This window comes from Leuciscus leuciscus (genome assembly GCF_965113295.1).
Source record: "Leuciscus leuciscus genome assembly, chromosome: 7".
In the NCBI taxonomy this organism is placed as follows: Eukaryota; Metazoa; Chordata; class Actinopteri; order Cypriniformes; family Leuciscidae; genus Leuciscus; species Leuciscus leuciscus.
Window position 1 is genome coordinate 38,209,077 of NC_138731.1, and position 14,716 is coordinate 38,223,792.

At 37.9% G+C, this 14,716-nt stretch overlaps 1 protein-coding gene across 1 annotated transcript in view; it reads right to left on the reverse strand.

Moving 5' to 3' along the window:
* Positions 1 to 14,716, reverse strand: part of ttn.2 (titin, tandem duplicate 2) — a 174,752-nt gene that overhangs the window by 81,657 nt on the left and 78,379 nt on the right. Inside the window, exons 105-134 of the mRNA XM_082176625.1 lie at positions 14,531 to 14,670; positions 14,323 to 14,449; positions 13,946 to 14,212; positions 13,568 to 13,834; positions 13,135 to 13,398; positions 12,841 to 12,980; positions 12,628 to 12,754; positions 11,955 to 12,221; positions 11,569 to 11,835; positions 11,216 to 11,482; positions 10,943 to 11,082; positions 10,343 to 10,469; positions 9,394 to 9,536; positions 7,832 to 7,955; positions 7,260 to 7,526; positions 7,058 to 7,155; positions 6,692 to 6,860; positions 6,336 to 6,602; positions 5,939 to 6,205; positions 5,558 to 5,836; positions 4,575 to 4,983; positions 4,358 to 4,482; positions 3,958 to 4,224; positions 3,596 to 3,865; positions 3,213 to 3,512; positions 2,826 to 3,128; positions 2,554 to 2,741; positions 2,160 to 2,274; positions 1,771 to 2,055; positions 1,530 to 1,681 (exon numbers count right to left, since the gene is read on the reverse strand). Of these exons, the coding sequence (XP_082032751.1) occupies positions 1,530 to 1,681; positions 1,771 to 2,055; positions 2,160 to 2,274; positions 2,554 to 2,741; positions 2,826 to 3,128; positions 3,213 to 3,512; positions 3,596 to 3,865; positions 3,958 to 4,224; positions 4,358 to 4,482; positions 4,575 to 4,983; positions 5,558 to 5,836; positions 5,939 to 6,205; positions 6,336 to 6,602; positions 6,692 to 6,860; positions 7,058 to 7,155; positions 7,260 to 7,526; positions 7,832 to 7,955; positions 9,394 to 9,536; positions 10,343 to 10,469; positions 10,943 to 11,082; positions 11,216 to 11,482; positions 11,569 to 11,835; positions 11,955 to 12,221; positions 12,628 to 12,754; positions 12,841 to 12,980; positions 13,135 to 13,398; positions 13,568 to 13,834; positions 13,946 to 14,212; positions 14,323 to 14,449; positions 14,531 to 14,670 (6,428 nt within the window). The remainder of the gene's footprint in view (positions 1 to 1,529; positions 1,682 to 1,770; positions 2,056 to 2,159; positions 2,275 to 2,553; positions 2,742 to 2,825; positions 3,129 to 3,212; positions 3,513 to 3,595; positions 3,866 to 3,957; positions 4,225 to 4,357; positions 4,483 to 4,574; positions 4,984 to 5,557; positions 5,837 to 5,938; positions 6,206 to 6,335; positions 6,603 to 6,691; positions 6,861 to 7,057; positions 7,156 to 7,259; positions 7,527 to 7,831; positions 7,956 to 9,393; positions 9,537 to 10,342; positions 10,470 to 10,942; positions 11,083 to 11,215; positions 11,483 to 11,568; positions 11,836 to 11,954; positions 12,222 to 12,627; positions 12,755 to 12,840; positions 12,981 to 13,134; positions 13,399 to 13,567; positions 13,835 to 13,945; positions 14,213 to 14,322; positions 14,450 to 14,530; positions 14,671 to 14,716) is intronic.

Here is a 14,716-nt window from a genome sequence, read left to right on the forward strand (position 1 = left end):
GCTCATATGTGGTAATAAATCGGATATGAATCGGATACGTGCATTCGCGTGTGCCATGTAAGCAGACAAATCGGATATTCCCCAGTAAATGCGAGTCGTACATCATTAAAAAAGTGACGTCAACTCAGGTGGACACCACCAACTGAGATCACATGACTTATTATATCCAACAACGCGATCCCACCAGTCTTGAGTCCTTTGCCGCATCCAAACCTCCCTTTGATCCAATGTTGCTGTTGCAGCGATCATCGCTAAATTCGCCCAGGCTGCAACAAGGGCTCTCCTCTTTTTTCACCGCCGTACGAGACCAATGTTTTGCTGACTTTTTTGCTGACTTTTCAAAATATTGTGGAAAGCAAAACACTGGATAATTTTATTTGCATCTGCATCCATTGCATTTCGTGCTGTTTTACTTCCTTTTCCAGGTCAGAACGTCTACATTTGGTATTTTCGGCAGTGTATAGTGTAAATGCACAAATCGGATACGGGTCACTTTTAAAAGATGATGTAAGCGGGTCGTCAAAAAAATCGGATATAGTCAGCAAATCGGATTTGGGCATCAAGACCTGCAGTGTAAATGCAGCCTAAGAGTATTGTGTGATCTATAGTATCGAACGCAGCACTAAGATCAAGTAAAACTAGTATTGAGATACAGCCTTGGTCAGAGGCTAAAAGTAAATCATTTGTGATTTTAACAAGCGCAGTTTCAGTGCTATGATGCGGTCTGAATCCAGACTGAAACTTTTCATAGATGTCATTTTCTTGCAAGAAAGAGCCCAGTTGGGCGGACACAGCTTTTTCTAGTATTTTAGACATAAAAGGAAGATTTTAAATGGGTCTATAATTTGCTAGATTATGTGGGTCTAATTGTGGTTTCTTAATGAGAGGTTTTATAACTGCCAGTTTAAATGTTCTAGGAACATGACCTAAAGATAAAGATAAAGATGAGTTAATAATATTGAGGAGAGGCTCTTCCACTATAGGTAACACTTCTTTCAGTAGTTTAGTGGGTATAGGATCTAATAAACATGTTGTTGTTTTAGATGAAGTGATACGTTTATTTAACTCTTTTTGTTCTATAGTTGTAAAGCACTGTAATTGTTCTTGCGGGGTGATAATTGAGGCTGAATGATAAGGCGCGATTGAGGATTGAACGTTTACAATTGTGGTTCTGATGTTTTCTATTTTCTCAGTGAAGAACTTCATGAAATCATTACTACTAAACTGTAACGGAATATTTTGTTCAGGTGACATCTGTTTATTTGTTAGTCTAGCCACGGTGTTAAATAAAAACCTAGGATTGTTTTGGTTGTTTTCTATTAGTTTGCGGAGGTGCTCAGCCCTGGCCGCTTTTAGGGCCTTTTTATAACGTGACATACTGTCTTTCCATGCGATTCTAAAAACCTCTAAATTAGTTTGTTTCCATTTACGCTCTAAATTACGGGTTGTAAGCACAAGGAAACAGATCACTGTAAGTTCGCAAAACAGTTCACAGAAATTAATGGTCAAAGATATGTTAATGTTTATACCTTCACCCAGGTCTTTCTGGAGACCTCACGCTTCTCAACCTGGTAGCCGGTGATCGGACTGCCTCCATCATGATCAGGTGCCTCCCACATTAGGTGAACATGCTTTCTGGTCACTTCTGCAACCTTGAAGTCTTTTGGTGCGCTTGGAGATGCTGCAGAATAAAAAAGTATAACTCTTTACTTTTTCCTTTGTGAAATGTAAATTGATGTATACATGACTATAATAAAAGATTGTGCGTACCAATGACATTAACTTCAATCTCTCCTGAGACACTGGTCACATCATTTTCCAGAATCAAGGAGTATGTGCCTTTGTCAGGACGCACACTTGGGGTTATAATGAGCTCTGTGAAGGTTGACTTTGTAACCATGGACACACGTTCACCAGCCGTTAGCGCATTTTCACCAAACGTCCACTTTGCTGTGGGCACCGGGTACCCAGTGATAGGGACACGAATTGCAAGAGGGTTAGGGACAATAACCTCCAGACCATCCTTAAATGCACTCAAGTCCAGAGTGGGTGCAACTGTGTCAAGAGAAGAAAATCATGTAGAAAGCAACTTGATTTGACTTGAAGATTCAGATATATCAAAGAGTTATGTAGGGTGCAATGACGCAGAAATCACTTACAGTGTGGATCATCTGCCAACACAGGTCCAACAATGTTTGAGGGGTCAGACTGCCCGGCTGCATTCTCAGCAAGTACTCTATAGCTGTATTTTTTTCCAAATTTCAGGCCTGACATCTGTGGAAATTATTTAATCACAAGCATTTCGTAACATACTAATAAGCACTATAACAATCAAAGACAAAATCTCTTTCAAGGAAAGTCAGTTCACTAGGAGGTAGTTCACTATTTCAGGCATACAAGACATTAGAATAGGGGAAATACTGAAATCTCAAAATTGATGGCCAAATTCAAAGTCTAACATGGACTGTCCCATAAATGATGTTTCCTAGTAGCATTAAAAAGCATATATTTCAGGTTGGTCTTTGGCAAAGAATGAAAAGCTAGCACACTTACCCTGTACAGCAGGTCTTGGCAAAGCCTAGCATTGCATCTGAGCCACTTGTCTGTGCCTTCTTCACATCTCTCAATGACGTAGCCAGTGATCGCTGTGCCTCCATTTTTAAAGGGAGTCTCCCATGTCAACAGACAGGAATCCTTGGTCTGTTCAGAGTGTGTCAAATTCAGTGGAGGGCTTGGTCTCTCTGTGAATCAAAACATTGGATACATATATTACATGTGAAAGCTTTTATGTGTGCTAAAGTAATGATGTTTGGGATTTTACAAACCGATAGGGTCCATGATCTTCACTGGGTTAGTGGCAGCACTTGGTTTACCAATTCCAGCCTTGTTCTCAGCCTTAATGCGGAAGATGTATTCTTTGTTCTCAATAACATCATTAATGATAGCTGTGCGTTCATGTGGTTTGGTCACCATGACTGGAGCCCAGTTCACAGAAGTTCTATCACGTAGCTCAATAATGTATGATGTGATCTCAGATCCACCATCAAACAATGGTGGTTCCCAAGAGACGGTGGCACTAAACTTGTTGACATTTTCAACAATAACTTTCTGTGGTGGATCAGGAACATCTGGAGTGTGTACAATTAAAAAACAAATTGAGAATCATTGGCTAGGGTGCACAAAAACTTGACTTTCAGATATTCTTGACTTACCAAACTTATTCTTGGCTTGAACAGCTTTATCTGTCTCAACATTGGGTCCACTTCCGACTCGGTTGCGTGCACAGACACGGAAGAGGTACTTGGAATCTTTCTGCAAGCCAGTTACACAGTATTCTGTGCTATCGGCACAGTCAGTGGCCAGAGTCCAGGTCTTACGTTTGATATCACGTCTCTCAACCACATAAGCCAAGATCTTGCTGCCACCATCACTCTCAGGCTCTTCCCAGGAAATGCTGACCTCACCATCAGCAGTGTCAACAACATGAAGGTTCTTCACAGGCCCAGGAACATCTGAGAAAAGAGAAATATTTTTAAACAATACAATATTGGGATGTATTACTAAAACAAAATTATATACTATGAAAATAACTTACCAATAACTTTTAGGTTTATGAAAGCCTCTCCTTTTCCATGTTTGTTTTGTATGATGATTTTATAGCGGCCTTCCTCTGACTTCTTAGGGTCCTTAAGCCTGTACTCTGTCCTGTCGATAGAAGTGTGAATATTGTCTTTTGGCAGACTGATTTTATTGTAGAACCACTCAGCCTCAGCATGTGGGTAAGCGTTGTAAGGAACTGCCATAACAAATGGCTTTCCAGCATCTGTCACTAGGTCTTGATCCAAGGTTTTAATTGTTGGTATGGCTGTGGAGAAACACCAGGGCATTGTAAACATGCATTGAATGTGATTGTGCTTTGCTTGTAAAACATTTAATTTATATATATATATGTCTTACCAGCAAGCTCTAGCTTGGCTCTGGCATCTTTGTCCTTGGCAATGCATCTGTACTCGCCTTGATCACGTGGCCTAATTTCACACACTTGAAGCCTGTGAATCTTACCTTCGCTCATCATCTGGTACTTATCACCTTGGACAATGGTCATGTTGTTCCTCAGCCATTTGACCTCAACTCTGTCTTTGTTGAGCTCAACTTCATACACAATATCTGAGCCTGGGGGCTCAAACACATCTGTGGGTGGTCTGACAATCTCCACAGGAGTTTCTAAAGAGGTGAAAAAGTCATAAAGACCATTTCATATTTCACTCATTTCCATGACTATTCTACGCCTGGAAATCACACAATTTAAAATTCTGTGATATTTTCAGGTTTTTGATGGACACTGAAACAAACTTACCCTCAACAAAAAGACGGGCTCTGGTTCTCTTGTCATCCACTCCACAGGCATATTCACACTCATCATCTGGTCTGCACTCCTTTATACGCAGTCTGCATGTTTTGCCATCTCTCTCAAATTGGAATCTTAAAAATAAACATAAAATGCATATTAAACATCCTCAACCCAACAAAAATACCCTTAACAAAAGCACTCAGAACAACACAATGCATCTTACCTTGGTCCTTCTCTGATTTCCCTGCCATCTCTGTACCATTTGATTTCAGCCTTCTCTTTGGAAAGTTCACAAGTGAACTCAGCATCCTCAAACTCTGTGATGGTTTGGTCTCTGAGCTGAGTGGTGAAATCAGTGGGTGCCTCACTAATGATCAGTTCTGCCGTGGCCTTATCAGCACCAGCAACTACAGTGTATTCACCTTCATCTGCAAGGCTGCAGTCCTTAATGGTCAGAGTGTGCTTGTCCTTGTCCACTCGGTATAGAATTCTCTTGCTAAGAGTGATTTCCTGACCTCCCTTCATCCACTGTACTGTCAAATTTGGTCTGTTCACCTTGCATGAGAAGCTGATGGTCTTTTTCTCCTGTGTGTCAACATCCTCAGGAGGAACAATGATTCTAAGATCTTCCTCTGTGGAAATTAAGGTGTATGGTAAGTTAACTAGGCATGTGATTTTGAAACAAAGTCTAAGTCTCAAATCCATTTAGTTAAAATCTCACTATATGATGCAGGTTAGTTGTATAAAATCTTCTGCAGGACAATTAATGTCATATTTATTAGAAATATAAGACTATGTATGTATGTTATTTTATATTTAAATATATTTTATAATAATTAAATCCTTTAAAATAATGTTTTAATACTTGTCAAAAACATATGTCAGCTTTTACTTACAACCTTAAAACCCCTTTACTGTTAAACTAATTCAAAACAGTCCACTAATTACCCACTCAATGGGAAATGTTATGTTTTTTTTGTTTAGTTTTTTTTGGCAGATGGTTTATGAGAGATAAAAATAAACTTTTATATAAACACAGTTGCAGTATTCAGTGAAAATATTTTCCTTGCAGACATATAGACTTTTGTTCATGAGTCTCTACTTTTTTTTTTAAGTCAATAGTTTTGCAACTTAAGTTGGATTCTCACGCTCGAAGTAAAAAAACTATTAACTATAAAAAATAAAGGACATCCGTGTATGTCATACCTTGCACAGTAAGGTTGGCAGAGCTATTTGCATGTTCACCACGCTGGTTGGTCAGTGTAATGGTGTAGTTGGCTTCATCTGATTTGTGGGTGTCTTTGATCCTCAGAGAGAATACATTGTCCTTCTGGACCATGATGAACTTGCTACTTTCAAATAATGTCTCATTATTCTTCAGCCATTTGGCCTTTGCATCCTCAGTGTTAACTTCACAATTGAGGACAGTTTCTTGTCCTTCACTTGCCTTTATGTCTCTGAGAGGAGTGACAATCCTGAGCTTTTCTGTAATAAAACACAGCAAAACATCAGAATTTTCATATTTCTGTCAGCATTTCTCAAAAACAAACAAACAAAAAAAAGAATCCCGCAACATGCTGTACATACCAAGCACAGTCAAATCAGCTGAGGCTCTTGTGGTTCCAATTAGGACTACAAATCCTCCCTCATCCTTGAGTTCACAATTTTTGATAACAAGAACTCTCTTTTTGCCCTCAGAAATAATGTCATATTTGTCATTTGACTCAAGTTCCTTATCTCCTTTGAGCCATTTCACTTCATATGTGTCTTTGGAGACTGAGCACACAAATTGTGCCTTTTCACCTTCAACCACTTCCTGGTTTTGAGGCCTAGCAATGAACTCAGCGGCAAGTTCTAAAAGGTTAAGAAAAAAAAGTTAGAAAAAATGGCAATCACAAGTATGGAGCACGTTTATAGAAACAAGGAATACATTTTATAAGTAAAAAATATGAAGTACATTTTCAGGGACAAGACAAAGTCTCACCATTAATCTTCAGGTTCCCCGTGGTCTGTGATGTCGGAAGTTTGCAGTGGTACTCTCCAGCATCATCCATTCGGAGGCCCTTAATAATGAGGATTCTCTTTTTTCCATCTGCAATATGCTCATATCTACCAACTTCAGGCAACTCTTGGTCACCCTTGTACCATGAAACCTCCGCACTGGGCTTGGAGACCTCACAAATCAGTTTAACACTGTCGGTTTCAGTGCCTTCAACATTAGCCAAGTTCTTTGTGAATCTAGTCTCCTCCTCTGTTGTAAGAGAAATCAAGCAAATCAGTCTACTGTTCAAAGTAAGCTGTTGAAGTCTGTGTAGACTACAAATAAACAGGATAACTTACCAACGACAGTCAGCATTCCAGAGGATTTGGAGGTCCTGGCATCACATTCATATTCTGCTTCGTCATCAAAGACAGACTTGCTTATGATGAGAATACGTTTTACTCCTTCAGAAATCATCTCATATTTTTTGCCTTTTCTGATTTCATTGCCATCTTTGAACCAGCGAACCTTTGCAAAAAGGACAATGGAATATACCGATAAATAAAATTGATAAATGATAAATTCAACATTACATAACATAATTATCTAACATTTAACTTATGAATTACACTGAAAAAATAAGTTTAAATGTCAGTTGAAAAAGAGATGAATAAAAGGCTTAAGGTGATTAATAAAAAAACTGAATTGAATATTAGACAACCAACCTTTGCACTTTCACGAGACACTTCACATTCAAATCTGGCAGATTCCTTCTCTTTGACCTCAACATCATGGAGTGGCTTTGTGAACTCAACATGCGGAGCTGAAAATCAAAAGGTAATCAAAATCAGTGATTTATTTTTTCATTACAAGTACAATTAGAATTTTTTTATATATTTTTTTTATTTTTTATTCTGGTTGACTTACGTTCAACATTTAAGAAGGCTGAAGTCTTGAACTGTTTAGCATCACAGGTATATGTCTTTGAGTCATCAAGTGTGCAGTCATGGATAACAAGTTTTCTTTTACAGCCATCAGCAACCATGTCATACTTCTTGGTTTTGCGAATTTCTTGTCCATCTCTAAACCACCTGACCTCTGCTTTCTCTTTGGAGACTTCACACTCTAGTTCAGCAGTGGCTTCCTCTTCCACAGTCTGGTCCTCCAGAGGTTTGGTAAATTCAACTGGAGGCTCTGTGCAGCAAATTAATTTAATTAGTTTTTTTGCAATTCACTGTTTTTAACAATACAGTTATACTTTCCAGTGCTAATATTTTAAGACAGGCTTATTATATCTTTATTTTAAACAGCGAAAGACAATTTCTTACACATGTTTAAGAATGTGTTGTGTTATTGAGAAGCACCTGAGCTAGATTATAGATAGATATTTACTTACCCCTGAATGTGAGCATGTCAGGCCAATTAAAAAAATACATGTGATGCTTGTTAGTAAAGAGGGTGCAATTACAGTAAATCTACATTTTACAAATGACACCCACCATTTACAATGAGTTGAGCCTGTGTCAAGAAGTCCTTTGCAGTTAGTTTTACTTCTCCTGCTTCTGTCAGCTTCACATCCCTAAGGGTCAGCGTGTGAGTTCTGCCTTCTGCCCGGGTCACCACCTGTGCGAATCAAACCAATTGATAAATCAATCCTCCTTGCTGTGTCAAGGGTGGGGGAGGCTATTTACTGCCCCTCTGCAATAGACATCAGCAGCTGAGCACTAGGAACTGTTCTCAATTTCACACCTCTACTGCCCCAAATATGTGCCCTGGGAGTCAATTTATACACTCCTACATTTGGCTTGTGTAACTTCAAATAAGGCTAAATTATCTAAGATAAATGAAAAGATTGAAAACTGTTGTATATGATTTGTTTACAACTAACATCTTCCTTAATTTATCAATAGAAATAATTTTTAAAAAAAAATAAAAAAAAAAAAAAAAAAAAATATATATATATATATATATATATATATATCTAAAAAAATGTTTTTAACAAATTAACGTAACAGTCTTAAATCATCAATTCAAGCATTATGCAGCTAAATCTTTATTTATTTTTATATAAATAATGGAAGTTCAGTACAATTTCTAAAAACTTTCCTTTCTAAAAACTTATATTAAATACCTTTAGTTCTGTTAAACAACATTATAAATGTATTTATGTGATAATAATAGCACAGTAATAATTTAATAAAATCCATGTATAATGGTAAACCTAATATGAGTGCTTTCCTGAATACAATGCAGTAGCTAGAAAGTACATACACTGAAATCAAAATATCTATCTGTCCAAAAATAAAGACAACTGGTAAAATTAGGGTTAATTTGTACTAAGAATCAAGTTATCATACAAACATATCAGGAATAAAAAACATATCTTGAACCACAGCTGTCATCACCTAAACCTATGGTCTTTTACCAAAACCATTTGCTACACAACATCAGTAAGATAAGAGTATAATGTAAAATAGGCCATTACTGAAGATCTAAGTCACACACATTGCAAATGACATGGCAAACAAGTTTAAATGCGTTTAACAAAACATAAATAAATACACGCACTGCTAAGTGTTTATACAAGCTATGTCTGTAAAAAGGCCTCTTGCCACCTGCCACAGCACATAGAGTCTTGAAGTTGAAGCAGTTAAAAATAACCAGAGGAACGCTTGCAGAGCAGAATCCCCCTGTGTGTTATCTCAAAGCCCGGATCAAATGCTCAACTGGTATCCTGATCCCCCAGGTCCTTATATGAGGAAAGCATTTAACTCACAAATGTAAAGAACTATCATGCAATATGCAGAATTTTTTTAATAATTGTCTTTCAGTTGTTAAATATGTATTTAATCCTAGAGGTTAAACACAATTTACTACAACTGATTTTCATGTACTGGTAGGCTATCCCATTAGCAGTGTATCACCTAAAGGGTCAGAGCGACCATCTTGAATTGATTAATTCAGGTATGATTCAATTATTGCATACACAATAAAGTAGCACCAACCCTTTTCCCCCCCAAAACCACAAAAGACATGCATTAAGGACAACATGCACACTTACTCTGTCACTTGGTTCCAGCTTTGTACCCCCAAGGAACCATTCCACAGTTATGCCCTCATAAGACAGTTCGCAGTCAAAGGTTGCAGTCTCTCCAGCTGTCACTGTTACATCCTTGAGAGGCCTCAAGAGGCCTATCATTCGTGCTTTGGATTCAGGAGAAGACATTGTTAGTCACCTCCAAGTTCCAAGAGACACTGGTAATCCCTTAACTACAAATCCACATAGCGCTTTCCCGCTGACAAAAGGCCACTGCTCTGGAGCCCATAAGCCTCCAGGACAAGTGGGATTCAGCAAGAGAGGTACTTGTGTTGGGGGCCTACTTTATTTGCATATTGAGTTTCCTTAAGATGTATATGGTCAGAAAAAAAAATTGGAGGTAGGTCTGTTGAGCCTCTGCCAATCACTGACAGAGCCTCTCTAGATATGGCATGCAGATTCTAAAATAACCGCAACTCCTGATTGGCCACTAGCCCACCCCTGTAATGACACCCTGCTCAGAAATCTGTTACTGTCAATCAACCTACTGGAATTTTCCAGGAAAAGGAGAATGTTACATGTTACATGTAAAATTATAATAGACAAAAAAATCCCACATGGGGTGGCATGTCATAACAGTGTCCCCTGCTTGTTTCTAAAGCATCAGTATTAAAAAACGAAACAAAAAATTGTTTGGCTGCCAAACCTATCTGTAAAACATTAATCCCTGCCATAATAAATGCTTTTCACACCCTGTTATCACTACATGACATCTGTCAGAGTAATTTACGAGCTAATGATAAACTGCAGTGGCCGACTAATTTAACTGCCTTTAATTCACATACTGTATTCTAAAGCAGCACATATCATCTGTCTTGTGACTCAACACAAATTGTTTCTTGTCTGTCCACTGATATACAATTTCTCTGGCGTATCCAAAATGCAAAGAAGGAATCATATTCATCACTCTCACCTTTAACTCTGAGCTGAGCCCTAGATTTAGCATTAGCAGCACTGAAGTCTACACCACCAGCCATATCCATGCGGACATTGTAAAGGATAAGCATGTGCTTGGTGCCTTCCTCCTTAATTTCACAGTCCTAATAAATGAAATAAAAAACATGCTTGAAAGATCATTTTAGCACAGAGAACAATTCAAAGTAATTCAAATAAAATCACACAATTTAGCCCAACAGTAAGCTCTTAAAGGAACAGTTCACCTTAAATTGAAAATTTTGTTCTAAGCCACAAGTAACTTTATTTTTTGCTTAAATTTCAATCTATCCATCACAATAATTTTATGGTGCTTTTGTGAAAAGACTATAATGCAATTTTATGAAAAATAAATTTGAGTTTAGAACAACATGAAGTGTGTACATGACAGAATTAGCATTTTTGCATTAAATATTCCTTTAATACAATTCATTATTAGGATTCTATTTGAAACTAAATTATTCTAATTAACTAAAATTATAGCTCTGATAAACATCAAAATGTCCAAAAAGCATCTGTAAGTTATGCTAATATGCTATTGAGAAATCACTCTTTGGTATTTTGGAGCAACAGAAATTACCGGTGACTGGTGCAGGGCATCTCCTTTGAGTTTCCATTTTCCATGAACATCCTCCTCAGAGATTTCTGTCTCAAAGCGAGCAGTCTCTGTCTCTGTGACCTCCACACTGTACAGTGGACGGACAACCTTAATATCACGTTCTGCAGAGAAAGGAAGAGGAGAGGAGTAGTGACTAGATCATAGTAGTTCATAGTGATTTTATCAATTGAATCTATTCATCTATATGACTATATGGAATTTAAAGCAAAACACACAAATACATAAAGTACATACCTTCAATGTTAAGCTTGGCTGTTGTTTTGTCAGAGCTGCAGTCACACATGTAATCCCCAATGTTTGCCTTCTCTGCCTTCTTTACTGTCAGGATACGTTTCTTTCCATCAGCCTTGATGAGGACATTCTTAGAGGGAGTGATCTCCTTGCCATCTTTGAGCCATTTCACCTGAGCAGATGATTTGCTCACTTCGCACATTAGGACAACCTCATCCTTCTCAACTGCAGTGTAGTCTTGCAACTTGGTAGTAAAGTAAGGTTCTCCCTCTGTTGATATACAAGAGGAAATTGAATGTAATTAATTATAAGTACTCTAAGATACTATAATTAGTGTCCAATTTTTTAACACCTACCAAGCACAGTGAGCATTGCCTCACAGGTTTTTCCAAGGGCCTCAGCTTTAATGAGAGATGTGTCATCAATAGACACCTCTTTGAAGGACAGAGTATGGATCTTGCCATCCTCGGACATGTGCACCACTTTGCTTGGATGCAAACGCACGTCATTCTTGTACCAGGTGACTTGAACCTTCTCATGAGAGAGTTCGATGCTGAATTCTGCAGTCTCACGCTCCTTAACAGTGACATCTTTAATGGGTCTGACAAACTCAAGACGGATGCCTGGCGAAATATGCAAGCACATGATTCAATCTGGCAGTAGTCTTCACTTAAAACTTTATGGGGGGAAAAAAAACATGACAAACTCTTTTTAAAATAATGTATTATTTTCTCCCCCTTACCCTGAATAACAAGTTTGGCAGACGTTCTCTTGTCTTCAGCCTCAAACAAGTACTTAGCCTCATCCTCAAAGGAAGCAGATTTGACCACCAGAATGTGTCTTTTGCCCTCCTGAAGTACCTCAAATTTATCATCAGGTGTAATCTCCTGAGATCCTTTCAACCAACAGAAGCTCTTTGGCTGTCTTGAGATCTCACACTCAAACCTCGCTTCATCTTTCTCATATACATGCACATCAGCCAAAGGTGTTACAAAAGTAATGGGAAGCTCTGCAAAAAAAGAAAGAAAAGAAGAACATATCCAATAATCTGTAACAGTGGCTCTCAAACTGTGCTCTGTGAGCTGATTTTTCAAAAAAAAACAATCAGTTGCTTCACTTCAACAACTTAGAAGTTATTGAACTTAGTTGTAAGCAGCAGTCTAGTTAATTCCAAAGAATTAAATAATAAAACAGCAGTCTAGAAAATAGTAGATCAGTAAAAATTAAAGAATTGAATTGTGTATGTATGTATTTAGGAGGCTAGCCTAAAAGTGTAATTGGTAGTTTGCAGTTTCCCCCAGAACTGAGGAGTTCCACACGTTTCTTTCGATTAAGTTTGCCGGTCGCAGGAAAAGAGTTTTAGAACCACTAACTGAGAATCAACAATGGCAGCATAAAATGTAGGCATGATGTACCTTTCACTTTCAAATTGGCAGAACATTTTGCATTGGCACCCTGGAATGAAACCTCTCCAGACTGGGACACTTTGCAGTTGTACAAAGTTAAGATGTGCTTAGCTCCATCTTCAATGATTTCAACATCCTGTTGCCACAAAGATAAATATACAATTAAGTCGTACATGCAAATGTTACATCTATCACCATTTCAAATAGTTTCAGTAGCCTTACCGGTGATGAAGTGAGGACTTCCCCTTGCAGTTTCCATTGGCCATGGACATCATCTTCAGAGATTTCCACCTCAAAACGTGCTGTCTCACCATCGAAGAGCTCAACGCCATACATGGGTCGCACCACTTTGATGTCACGAGCTGAAAACAAAAAAATATATATATAGAGAGAGAGAGACAGAGAGATTGATTATTTATATAGAACAAAAAAGACCTGAAACATTCCAGGCATTTTTGTAGAGCAATTTAGAGCAAAAAAAAAAGTGACCATATGACCATAACCTTGAACACTGACCTTCAATGTTCATGGTGGCCGAAGTCTTGTCTGTTCCACAGTCGCAAACATACAATCCTTTTTCTTTGGCCTCAATTTTTTTGATGTTTAGGATTCTTCGTTTGCCTTCAACTTTTATGGTAACCATCTTGGAGGCTTTAATTTCAGTCTCATTGTGGAACCATTTCACAGGAACATCTTTGCTGAGCTCGCAGTCAAGATTTACCTCATCTTTCTCAACTGCAGTGTAATCTTGCAGTTTAATTGTGAAGTAGGCATCTCCCTCTATATTAAAGTAAATACAATTTAAAAAGTTAAAAAGTTTAGAGAACCAGTAATGTAGTTTGTGGAATAAAACACTGTTTTATATGATTATTGTTTAGTTAATGTTCACTAGATTACAGATTTCAAGACCACTTATTTTACCACCACCATCATATATATAAAAAGTTACCTAGCACCGTCAGGTTTGCTGTTGTCGACAATCCTTTAGCCTCTGCTTTTATTTGGCAAGTATCATCTAGAGTAGCATCCTTGATTTCTAGTATATGTTTCTTTCCATCAACATGCATAAGAACAGTTCTGCTCGGATGCAATTTTGTTTCATTTTTGTGCCATGTCACTGGTACACTGTCATGGGACAGTTCAAGCTCAAACCGAGCCGTTTTACCTTCCTTAACAGTTTGATCCGATATCGGTGAGATGAATTTCAGCCGCATACCTATAATGTGTTAGTCCATTGCAAAACCATTTTAGCTTGGTGATTTTGTGAACAAAACACATTTTCAGAGGACCCCATGTTGACTGATATATGGCTTGAATGAAAACTTACCCTCAACTGTCAGTTTGGCTGTTGATGTTTTACCCAACACTTCAATAGTGTATTCTCCCTCATCCTCAAATTCACAGTGGTTTATGACCAACATGTGTTTCTTTCCATCATCAATGATATCATATTTTTGGTCTGATGTTACAATATCAGATCCTCTCAACCACATGACTTTAGGCACATCTTTTGTGATCGTGCACTCAAACTTTGCCTGTTTCTTTTCATGCACAGTAACATCCTTCAATGGGACTGTGAAGTCCATTTCAATTTCTATAGGTGTGAATAACAGTTATCACAAGATAGTTATTTTTCACCCTCTTCAGTTTATAAATACTGCATTTCTTGTTCAGACATACATTTTATGCTGCTCATCAACATACCTTTGACTGTTAGCATTGCACTGGTGATAGCATTTAAAGCTTGGTAAGAGACTTCTCCAGCCTGGTCAAGTTGAATATTTTTCAATGTGAGGAATCTTTTATTTCCCTCTGCTCTGATATCACATGTCTGAGGATGAAAAATTATAGAATTACTTGTGTAAAATAGCCTATATAAAACTGCATCTTCTTCAATTATATATTATCTTACCGGTGATCTTGTCAGGACCTGTCCTCTAAGTTTCCATTCTCCAGGCACATCATCTTCTGAAATTTCAGTATCAAAGTTGGTCTCCCCTTTCTCGACCACCTCCATACTAGCAAGAGGCTTCAAGATCTCAGCTTCACGCTCTATATTTTTGACAGTCAAAAACAGTATTTGAAGGGAATAGAAAAA